The sequence below is a fragment of the Eutrigla gurnardus genome (assembly GCF_963514095.1).
Source record: "Eutrigla gurnardus genome assembly, chromosome: 15".
Lineage (NCBI taxonomy): Eukaryota > Metazoa > Chordata > Actinopteri > Perciformes > Triglidae > Eutrigla > Eutrigla gurnardus.
In genome coordinates, this window is record NC_139938.1 from 6,804,900 (window position 1) to 6,817,390 (window position 12,491).

Genomic DNA, 12,491 nt, shown 5'->3' on the forward strand with positions numbered 1-12,491 from the left:
AAGACTTGAAATGCAACAGTGAGATCAAAGCACAGAATTAGTTTATTTAGGAGTTCCTGACTCAAGTAGGTTCCAGTTACTTCAGATTTGATTGTCAGAAAATACTAGTAATTAGCAGCGAGAAAAAAAAACACACATTTAAATAACTGCTATACTTGTGATCAGTTATGTGAATCCATGTGTTATTACTCACGGTAGTATCTGTGTCAGTGAGGTGACTGCCCTCTACAGGGCGATGATGAAGCGTCCGGGGGTCACGATGTACAGACGTGTCCTCCGTCAGCTGACAGCTAATGCCTTGAAGACACGCCGACTCCAGATAACAAAAAGACCCCACGTCAAAGCCATTTTCTTTATTTAAACCCACTGCATTAATCAGCATTCCTGTGAAGGTGCCAGTGTTCGCCAGCCAGCTCGTTTTCAACCACAGTCCTTCTTTGGCAAGAAGCACTCCGACTAATGAAGTGACAGATTAAGAAATACAAACAGTAAGCTGCCAAGACGACAACAATAGCAACAAAGTCAGCCTGCTGGAGCGCAGGACGCAACATTAATAACATGTCAACCACTATGAGGATATGCAGCATGGAAGGCAATATGAAGCAGCAGAGCACAAAACTATTAATAACCACGTTTTGCTCCCGTTAGATTAATTTAACCAACCAGACAGCAGCCTGCTGATAGAAATACTTGAAGGTATTAATGTTACTCATACTCATTCAATATGGATAGCATCATGAGGATGTTTTCACCACTTCGTCTTCGACCTTTGACCTCTGATAACGTCTTATTGGAGGACACATCGGCTCGCGCTGACCCGATCCCGCTTTGCATCTCCGCCCCCAGATTTATTTTGCGTGAACAACAATATCTTCCCCGTTGAATGTTCTGTAACAGACAGACAGCGAGGCCAACAGGAAGTGGTATAACATTTATTATAAGGGGGGCACACAACAACATGGAGACGTGCTTGAAATGCCATGCTCAAACAAGTTTTTCAAAAAAGGCCAGTGTAACATGAGAAGCCACAAGATAAATCCACAATATCACTTTAATAGAGGTTACAGAATATTCCCGGGACAGATGAGGACAGGAGTTAAGGCGTAGGTCAGTATAGTGTTTGGTCTTTAACCATGTTCTTCCCCAAAATGCCACTTGGAGAAGCAGAAAGTCGTCTCCATTGTCGTTAGACAATGCAAATCAGGAAATAGGATTCTTTCTGGCACCCAAAATTATGTCCAAAAGAATGAATGGAAACACTTCAAGAGGTCCAGATTCTAGACGAAGAGCGGTTAAATGCTACATTTATATTCATCATCTAACTATATATATATATGTATATATGTTCCTTTGTACATTTGCAGCACAGAATGTAAAGTACATAAAACAGAAAAGGCAGAAAGACAAAACTCACAGCTGAACATTTTATATGTATAATCTTTGTTTTACAGTGAATTCATGACAGAACACCCCATTCTCCTCCCAAGTGTATAATCATTAGTCAACAAACTGCACGTTTGAGCATGAATGAACTCTTCCTTATTTAACAAAGGCACTGTGTACAAAAACAAAATCGACTTTTCTAAATAAAAAGGAGCATAAAAAACGCCATTTTATTTAGATTCTAAAATCTGGAAACAACCACTTATAGGTGATTCATCTCGGATATGTAAAGAATGTCACGGGAGTTTCCACTTTTAAACGGATAGACAATTCTTCCAATGTTCCATTTCTCACCTTAAATGTGTTCAGAAACTACATTTGGTGGGTCATTTTGCATTTCCAGGTCAGCCAGTGTTTTTCTGGCCTTATGATAACCCGACCTGTCAATCATCTATCGCACGGCAGATTTAGAAACGACGTTTGTCTCCATCTCGCTCAGCCGTGGCGCTGACGGAGCACACTGAAGCGTGAACTGCTGGCTGCAGTGGTTTCTCAGTTTTCAAACGGGACATTGTGTCGTCGATGAGGTGATCTTGGTCAGGATTGATTGGCTGATATTTGCTTCTGCTAAATCACTTGTTAAAAAAATATACTGGCCATTTCAGACGATGGGGGTGAATATTACACATCGAGAGGTTGATATTATTTTTGTTATCTGCGGTTAGCCATGCAGCGTCTACAGACGATCAAAGAGAGGATTGTAACATTTATGTCAAAAACAGAAACAAGATGAAATCCGCTCAGACCAAACAAGCCACAAGCCTCTTGTTTATTCACAGAAATTAAAGAAAATGGATTGTATTAACTTTGCAATGGTTAGTGGGAAAAATCTAAACAACACATTTAAAAAGGTCACAGATTCTATAAAATGGTTCACGATAACTCACAATTTACTAAAGGAAAAACAAAAGATTTAAAAAGGATTTAAAAAAGGAATTTACTTCACTGCAAGCAGGCCAGACGGTGTGGCAGAACGATACAAAGTGTGATATGAAAATAAAAAAAAGGGTTTAAATTCATAGTGACAACAAAAGGCTCACTGAAGAGTAGCTCAATACGGGTTCAGCTCCTGCGACCATCCTGCCATCTAGAGGTTGAAACCTGTCGCCACCGTGTCCTCGTGGCACAAGTGAGGATGTAACACTGAACCATCACTTTGGACGTCTACCATCTGGCTTGCAACACTGAAATGACTGTAACAGACGACGCGCTTTTAGATCGAGCTGATCAGCAAGCAACGAGGAAAGAGCTTCGCTTAGATTCACATGTTGTAGCAGGAAAAACTGCTCGACATTACATTTACCCAACAGACGCCACACACGCGTCTACAAGCTGATCACATGCTCAACTCCCTTAATTAAGCGACTAATGTAACATTAAATTCCTGCTTTGTCATCATATTGGCCAGATTAAAAACACGGTGGCAACTTTCAACCCACAGAGGTGAGGGGTCACGCCCTAAAGCTACAAAATACAGTATAGTCTGCAAAAGTGAAAGCGACGTCGGAGAAGAGGAGTAACAAAATGACTGGACCCTGGACGTCTACCGTGCGCCGCTCGAGTTAAAAAGAGTTGAGAGGGCCTGGCAGGCGTCTAGGGTTATCTTAAGGCTAATCTTCTCTAGGTATGGCTTCGTGTTATGCATTTGCTCAGCGTTTACATCTGCCTTGGTGTCTAAACACGACACAAAGGAGAGTCAACAGCGTTAGTATAAGCACATGTAATGACAACAAGGAACAATAGTACAACATCGTCAGCCTATAACACAGTTATATACTCTGATATAAATCCAATAAAGCCAAACCACTGTCCTAAGGTTTGGGCACTTGAGTGGTGAACAGGCACTGCACATCGGAACGGGAACATGACAGTGTACCGTGAGGTAAGAGTGATCGCACAAGTGATTCAGATATTACCGGTATTGGAATATGCATTCGATTTCAACAATCACAGTGGGTGAAAAATCTAGTAAGCCTGAAGTGTAACGGCGGTTTGGTAATCCATCAGGTTCTCTGAGTTATGAGTTTTAAAAGCAAAGAGGAAAGAAAAAGCTGCTCATGCCCACAGTGGGCTCAGTCTGCTGCACGTTACATCACGAACTGGGCTCTGAGCGTTAGACGGCCGTTTGAGGAGGAGGAGGAGGAGGAGGAAGGAGCTGCTCCCGAGGTGAATAAATGACACCTGACAGGGAGGAGGTGCAGTCCAAATTAAAGAGCTCCAGAGGAGAGAATCATTTTCAGATTTGGCGCTCATGTTTTGACTTTCCAGCTAATGATGAACAGGGTTTTTCCTTCTTAAAAAATAATGTGTAACACCTCCACATTCATAGTGGGCCAACTCGGACTTCTGTCCCTAAAAAGCACCTGACTCCGCTTTGGATGACTGACTGGGTTGCAGCATATAATCTTGGCTAACTAGTGCAGTGTGATAAGGATCAATGTGTCTAAACTAAAAACAACAGTCTGGTCCTTTAGAAGTAAGGCTCCAGCTTTTCTTTCTTTTTTTTTTCCTTTAGAAAATAAACAACCTCTTAAAAATCTAGAAAAAAAAAACCTCTTGGTGGGTGTCAAGTGTTTCTGGTCAAAGGCAGTTGCATAAGGGGTCAGAGGCTGAAAAAACTCTTTTCATGCTTGAGGCAGATAAATGTAGAAGGATTCAGAGGAACGAGCCTCGGGCCGCTTTCTTCAGATGGCTGTTTGGCACTGTGGACCGAGCATCTTCTGGAGCAGAGGGATCTGTGGGATCCGAGAACAAGAGGATTAGCTGGTTTTAGCAGAGGGTACTGCATATAAGGGCCTCGCTCACACATATATATATATATATATATATATATATATATATATATATATATATATATATATATATATATATATATCCAAATCCAAATCCAATTATGGCAAGTTATTTTGATTTGTGACTACACACAAGTATCATGTTTCTGTAACACCAACCTCAGAATGCGGTCACAGAATGAGACAGTCAGTTTGTGCGTGTGTTGACTAAGTTAAGTTCCTACTATAATGCTTAACCAAATAAGTACAAGAGTGAAACATCAAGGCGAACACAATACATTGTTCCCTGCTTACTATTAGATCTTTCAGCCACTCAGGAGCAGCTGGACAAGCTGAAAATACAACGCTGACATACTATCCCATTATAAAGTTGTTATGGTGACTGCGTTGTCTATTTACACTAAACTATTTCCGGTTTGAAGTCAGTGCTGTTAAACTTTGTTCATATGTGGATGGTAAAGTCCTCCGTGTTTCTTCCCAGGCTGCACTGCATTCTTGTGCTATTTTGTTGGAAAGTCCCTGAAGACCAACAGCACGGAGAAGGAGAACAGTGAACAGAGTGTTGGCGGGTGTTTGTGCTTCGACGCCCTCTGGTCAAATGTTGCACAGTATTATGAGGGCTGCTATGTATGCTGTTTTTTGTTTTTGTTCAACAAGTTCAAACAGTTTCCGGCCAGGCATTCAGATCACCCTGATGAGGTGTATGAAGTCTCACCTTGGTCAGATCCACGCCGGTGAGGGCGTTGACGGACACCGGGAGCTCGGCTAATAGACGGGTCACCTCTCCAGTCACGCGGCTGCCTTCTCCACTCAGGATGACGATCTCACTGGTCCTGGCCAGAGGTGCAGCCACCTTGCCGGCAATCTGACAAAAGACAGGTGAGCATCCGCCTGTTATTTCATTGACAGAGCACTTCTCATAGCATCTACACATCAGGTTTCTATGGTTAGCTGACCAGTGCTAACAAACACCATGATGGGAAATATTTGGGGAATAGCATGACCACAAATATGAAATATGAGTACATGTAGCATCTGTATGACAGCAGGGTTAGTTTATTTTTAATGATCCTCATGTAAACCTGATAGGAGGGAACATCGGGACAACTGGCCCTCTTCACAGCAGCCATTTTGACATGTCAATGCAGGGTAAACACAGGTGTAATTAATTATGGCCCTGTTCCATTATTCTGCATGCCGTCTCAATGGAAAGGCTTTGGCACTAAATAGAACAGGGCCATAATTCATTTTATCAATTGAACCCATCCATACCCTTCAATGACACGGCTGCTGTGAAAGGGTTGTTTTAATGACGTTTGAAAATAAAAATATATTCCAACTTCGGAATACAAAGAAATGTTTCGTCTATTAATTGACTGCCTATGATAATGTATTTTTCCATGGAGAGAACGCTGTTTAAAGAACACACAGATGACATTGGCCAACCATCTGGTGGTGAAGACATTTGAGTAATCAGACCAATTAACCAGAATTCCCAAAAGCTTCTTTTCAAACCAGCGGCGTATAAATGAATACCACTCACCACGGGCAGAGCCTCCAACACCAGAGCCGTCTTGGCAGCCTCGCCGTACTGCTGGTAGGCCTCGGCTTTCAGCCTCATCTTCTCAGCTTCTGCCTTCCCCACCGCTTCGATAGAGGTGGCCTCGGCCTCACCGATGAGACGGATCTTATCGGCCTCTGCCTGCGCCGTCAGCACTCTCTTGATCCTGGGGTTGAGGGCACCAAAGGACCGTTAGTCATGTACTGTTCTTACATATACATATACATACCTAGAATGAGGACAGTGACTCTTGAAAACTAAGTAAAATGACCCCACATCAATAGCAGGAATGGAGACTTCTAGAGTTAAATGATGAGAATGTTTGCTATGTGCACTGAAGGGGGATTCGTGTGGGATCCACTCACTTCATTCCCTCGGCCAGCTGCTGCATCCTGTAGGCTTCAGCCTCTGCAGGTCTCTTCACGGTGGCGACGAGCTCCTTGTCAGTGCGTTTGACCTCCTTCTCCTCAATATCGATCTGCTTCTTCCTCTGCACCACCTCGATTTCAATCTCCTCCAGACGGATCTTCTGCTGCTCTTTGGCCGCCTGCAGCTCGTACGCCAGTTGAGCCTCTGCTTTCTAGAGAGGGCGGAGGTTTTTTATTAATACTTTACTCTCATGGTGGAGGCTTGACAATATTCAGCTCAAACCCCTAATATAAACTATACAGCTCAATACCTTTGTGTTCACTTCCTGATTAAAGGAAGCTTTCTGCATTTCCAGCTCTCGTTTGGAGTCGGCCATTAGTGTGTCAGCTAAGAACTTGACATCCATCATTTCCCTCTTACACTCTGCTTCCTGTACAAGACAAAAGATAATGACAGGGAGATAGATTAGGAGCCGTTTGTTGGTTTCTTATTAGCTAATAGCTGAATGGAGAATGGCTGTTTTTTAATTGCTCCCGTTTGTAGTTTAATTTCCTCCTTACCCTGATGCCAGCGTCTCTCTCTGCCTCAGCCACGCCGATGTCTGCATCCCTCTGTACTGCAGCTGTCTGAGTTTTTCCCAGTGAGCTCAGGTAATCCACTTTATCATACACATCCTGTCAGGAGGACGAATAAATATGGAGGTATGGCAAGTTATTCAATTATTCCAATCCCATTAGACACAGATGTTGAAAGGTAAATGCAGAATGACGCAAGCTTTGACGTCACACACCTTGATGGTGAAGCTGAGGATCTCGATGCCCATGCGGCCGACATCAGGTGATGCCACCTCTCGCACCAGAGAGGCAAATTTGTCTCTGTCTTGGTAAATCTGCTCAACCGTTAGGGTGCCTGAAAGGATGGAAACCAGTCGTTAGTGCCTTCTCATTCATAGGATTGTAAAATTGTGCACACTGACAATGATGAGCAATGGCAGCCAAAGTATCTGTGACATTGTCAGATATATACAACCTCATTGTTACCATCGACCATCCACTGATACAACACAGCGCTGATTCCAGCTGCAGCTTTTACACTGCCACACTTTAACACCTGCTCCTCTGGCACCAATTACATGTCTGCAGCAGCCATGTCTCTGAATAAACGGAAGCTGCACCTGACATCGCATCCGTCTCCTTGTGCTCACTTTGATCAAACTGGCCACCGGATTAGTGTTTTGTCCCATAATATCACACACATTTTACGTAAACTGAATTTAGACTGATGAGCTGAGTCAGCTGTCCTCTTGGCTAATGACACATTTTACCCCACAACTATCTTTCAGGTAAAATGGCGTCAGTGTTAACGCCATTTACAATCATGACCACGTTTGATCCCAAATAAATTCATAAAAAGGTTAGAAGAAGAAAAGATATGATGGAGCTATCGTCTCCCATAATCCCTCACCTTCTCAACTTTCCTAAAATATAAGTAAAGATTTAAAAGCTACATGTACTTGTTGGAAAAACAATAAAGCAGTGACGATGCAGTTTGGAGAGACTACCCACCAAGGATGGCACGCAGGTGACCCTCGAGGGTCTGCAGGATGACACTCTTGATCTCTACGACTGACTTCCCCAGGAACTGTTCGCAGGCGTAACCCAGCAGTTCATTTTCTGTCATCACCTTCACCTGGTGCCAACGTGCACAAAGATCGTCAGCTGAACACACAGTCACAATTCAAAGCACAAATACAAATACAGGCATGGGTGTGGCACACATGAAAACATGACCCTACTAGCTTTTGTGGCATCTTCTAGCAAGAATTTTGTCTCTGATCACCTAATACACATCATTCTTTTCACGGTTACACCATCAATAATGTACAGAAAAAAAGTACAAAAGAAAGCATAACATTTAGAATGGGAAATCAATTTAAAAATGTAATTAAAGAAAGGTCTTGCAATGCATGAGTGGCATGAATGCATAAAGGCTGGGTTCTAAGAATTGTCATGTTCTTTTTTATACAAACACTAAAACCACTAAAGAAAACTACATGTGCAAAATGATTTTCAAATGCTTCTTCATCATTATTCTCTCAAGACACCATACTAGCCATGCATGTACTGAGCATCATTTTTCGTCCTTACCTCATATGCATTACCATAACATAGTGACTGAAGTACGTAGTACTCTCAGTAATCAGCTAATGCTTTACGTCTGTGCTTAATGTTTGGAGATGCAGACAATTTGACCTCAAACCTGCTCCTAAATGTAAATGTTTTGGATTTACGAACAAACCATGTGATAATAATGAAAATCTGACTCTTCTTAATTCATAATAAATGCTAATTCATAATGCATAAGGATATATCTCACGTTAATACAAGTTTTAGTTTCATCTAATGGTTAAACTGAATCAATTCCCAACATCTAAGCTTGATTAATTGTAATTCAGTGCCAATCCCAATTCAGCGATCTACAGTACTGTATGTTCCTGTCACAACGTCAAAAACAATGAACAGGATCATTTACAGCCGAGGGAATTAAATGATGAAAAAAAAAAAAAACATCAGTGCAATAATTTACAATAAAATGAAACAAAAGGAAAATAAATGGCAATGGCCTGAGGTTTATGAGATCAACACAAACACAGTCAGTGGCAGTAAAAGAGATCACGTATACAGTCAAATAATCAAAACAAATGGTGTAAGACAGAAGGTTTTGGGTGACATTGTACTTCACTGGAGCTGTAAGAAAAGAGAGAGTGAGCTGGGTCCTTAGGCGAAAGGTCTGCAGATGGTTTGTTTTGCAACATGCACTCATACCAGGAATGAGGGCAACACAAAGTCAGGGAAGATGGACGTCATTCCAAGGAAACACATGTCTGAAAACAGAAAAGGCTGCAAGCCAGCCACACAACCACATACACACACACAGACAGCAGGGGGAGCCGTGCTGCGGCCGACGCTGGAATGAGGTTTTGCAGTGGTAATCTTTGGCACTTAACTCCTGACATCCTACCCCAAGACTCCCTCCCGCCCCCATTCCCCTCGTGACACCACCCTTCCTCCTTCAAAACACACAGCTCCTTCAAGATACCATACTGAAACGCACAAGCACAGGAAATGGACAGAAAAAGAATGCCATCTAAACTTCTGACAGCTGTTTGTTCAAATCATGTTGTTGCTTAAAGGCCAACGTTTTTTTGTGATAAATATGTTTGGTCCTTCAACTGAACCGCAGGCTGTGAAAGCAGGCAAAAATGCTCCTACAGAAAGTCACATGGTATAATGTGATTGAAATGTAAGAGTGTGATTTGTAACCACATGTATATTCTGCTCTGGTTTCCTGTACCTTGATTCAGCTGGGTGCCTCCCTCTTACTCTACATGTCTCTCTAATTTAACAAGGACACGCTAATCCCGTTGCCATGGGACACCCCATTTGGTTTAGGTTGGACCAATGAAAGAGTGGCACGATGAGCCTCTCTGTGAAGCGCACTGTGTGTGAGAGTGAGGGGCTGTTGAGCTCCAAACACTGGGCTCATTGTCAGCATGCATGTAGGAAAACACAGAGGAGAGATACAGAACTACAGAACTGATAGACGACACATCTTCTCTCAAACACAAAGAGAACTTCTGGCATGCAGACAAAAAAAGGGAAATGAACATGAGCAGAATATCATTTGCAAACAGAAATTCAGGAAAAAAAGCTGGTATATTATGGAATGAAAGTTGTAGAAGAGAAAATCCACCATTTAAAAAAAAAGGAATCTTATATTTGACTCAAGCGACAGACTACTTATGCAACCATTGATGAAACCACAACCACAGCAACACTTAACGGATGTATTACACATGACCAGGCCGCATCATGTGCATGTTTACTTATATTCCCCCCACCATAGTGTTTGCTTTGTTGTAATGAGTGGTGATGGAAAGGTTTGCTCCGTCACAATACTGAACCAGGAAACCATTCCCATGAAGTCAGTGTTTCTCTTCTTACATTTAAAGTAATAAGAGAGTGACAATTGCTCTGTCAACTACCATGTTCCTTCATGACAAACCAACAGCACATGTAACCTAAACTGACCAATCACAGTCAGCCTCCAGGACCATGTGGGCATCCCTGAAGCCGCAGTCACGCTGACACGCACTTCCATTTTTCAGGAATGCATGTCAGTTGTGGTGTAGCTTCCGTTTTTTTTGCACTATTTTTCATGACTTTGCATAAACTGATCTGGTCCTGTTAAGTGCTATAAATAAACAATATAATGATGTGTTATCTCTTGTTCACCCTGCTAATTTCTATTGTGTATGTGTGGAATCGATCTACGAGTTTAAATGCAAAGGTCAAATTTCAAGTATGTGTAACAATAGAAAATAACGTTTATTTTAGGATGGATTTTCTCTTTAACATCTCAAAGTTGTCAACATGAAAAAAAAAAAAATGATAATTTTGCCACCGAACGGGATCAAACAACCAAATAGCAGACAAAAATAAAACTGAGATTGACACTGAAATGCACATCAGGCTCTACAAAGACCCTTTCTCCTGTCAGACCAGGACCAGGTTCAGACTGAAAATAACACTGTACAGTGGTACGGTGTGGTGCCTTTCAGACACCTGACTTATGCCAACTCTGTGGTCTGATTGAGATGGATAAGGTTTTTTGCCTCAGTGCTACCGTCAGTCTGAATGCAGGTTTACACAGGTGGATTCTGCCCAGACATTAGTGTATCATGCAGACAACATTTGAGCCAACATTTCTGTGTGCACATCTAACTCAGTGTCCTAAGCACGAATACAGATGTGCATCTCAACTTGAGCCCTTTGTATGAATACCACCTCTGCTGTGATTATGAGGGTGATGCCAGAGAAAAGGGGAGGGGGAGGGGGGGTTAGTGGAGTCTGAACTGGCATTCCCAGAAAAGTGTAGTGATTTACCTGAGCCACCCCAGTGACAGTAATAGCTACACCCTCCGCTGTCTCTACATCATCACACTTCGGCTGCAGGGTCATAATCTCAAGCGTTATCCTGTTGAAAAATGTGGGAAAATATGGAAAAAAAATTGACATGTTCGGAGGGAAAGCAAATGAAGGGAAGGGCCAGAACACAAGGAAAAAAACAGGACAAAGTGAAACCATTCACCCAAGGACTCCAGATCACTAACAACGGAGCAAAATGAGACGCTATCCACGATTTGAACTTTGTAGGATTTCTGATTTTTGCAGCAATCATTTTTTCAAATGCAGTTTAATTCAAATAACTCAATTTGGATTCAAAAATTGATTCCTCAAAGTGTCTCTTTAGTCGTTTCTATAGCCTCCCTTTATTGACCCCGTTGCCCAAAGTGACTCAGAGTTCAGATTCATTTGGCGAAGTTAGTGACAGCTGACTGTCTCCCCTCCACTGCAGAGGAAAAAGAAGCCATGAAGATGAGAAAAGCAAACATAGACAACATTAGCTTGTTAGTTGAACCATTTTCCTGAGTCTTCCTTTGGTCTCGAGCACCAGCCAGTGCTTTTTTTGGGGTCTTTTGAAGTGCATTACCTGAGCCACCCCTGTCACCTCCAGGGGAACACCCTCCGACGTTTCGATATTCTCACAGCGACAGAGGATGGTCATAACCTCCAGAGACATTCTACGCAGGCAGGCAGGCAGGCGGGAATAGCAAAGGCAAAACAGTAAGTTGGACAGCAGCTGTTAGGAACCAAGGTCAAGAGAGAGAGGGCAGAGGGAGGGGGGTGAAAGACACAACCGGACCTCCTGTTTTTCTGGTTTTAGCCCCAAGGCCGTTTCACATTTACGTGTCGCAGCTGACGGCGTTTACAAAAGCAGTACGGTCACAGCTACAACGCAGCTTCTCTTCTCACTGTTAATGAATGTTTCAACAATCTGGGACAAAGAGCAGGATCCATAGATAAAAACTCAAAAAGTCAGTGTTGAAAGGATTCTTGAGCCAAGCGCCCCTCTCCAAGATAACATTTGTATGGAGGTTACACAAGAATGTCCTCTGCAAACAATCATCCTCCTCCACTTCAGTATTGTTTAGTGAGATTATGTTTCAGAGCTGATAAAAAAGAGCCAGAGTCATTCTTTTCCAATAAATACAGACTCAGATTCTCTTTAGTCCAAGTCAAAGACCTGGTAGGCTGATTACAGCTCAGAAGAGGACACTCCCACTTCTTTCCAGAAGATCAATGAGTCACAGGCCTGGACATTACCATGATTACTGCATCACGAACGGGAAGCCACACTGCCTCCCCCGTTTATATAACGCTGTCATCATGCACACAGGGCTTTTAGCTCAAGTGGCCACTGCT

The 12,491-nt window shown here is 42.6% G+C and overlaps 1 protein-coding gene across 3 annotated transcripts in view; it reads right to left on the reverse strand.

Moving 5' to 3' along the window:
* Positions 1–2,183: 2,183 nt before the first annotated feature.
* The window catches only part of LOC311026194 (flotillin-2a), a 66,719-nt gene continuing 56,411 nt past the window's right edge, over positions 2,184–12,491 (reverse strand). For 2 of the 3 annotated variants that reach the window (XM_084029583.1, XM_084029582.1), the window contains 9 exons: positions 11,112–11,202; positions 7,731–7,854; positions 6,956–7,074; positions 6,726–6,839; positions 6,476–6,595; positions 6,162–6,376; positions 5,779–5,962; positions 4,951–5,100; positions 2,184–4,178 (listed from right to left, as the gene is read on the reverse strand). In XM_084029583.1, coding sequence (XP_083885709.1) covers positions 4,128–4,178; positions 4,951–5,100; positions 5,779–5,962; positions 6,162–6,376; positions 6,476–6,595; positions 6,726–6,839; positions 6,956–7,074; positions 7,731–7,854; positions 11,112–11,202 — 1,168 coding nt within the window. In that variant the 3' untranslated portion in view covers positions 2,184–4,127. Of the gene's footprint in view, positions 4,179–4,950; positions 5,101–5,778; positions 5,963–6,161; positions 6,377–6,475; positions 6,596–6,725; positions 6,840–6,955; positions 7,075–7,730; positions 7,855–11,111; positions 11,203–11,718; positions 11,810–12,491 lie in introns of all 3 variants that reach the window. The other variant, XM_084029584.1, reaches the window with a different exon arrangement.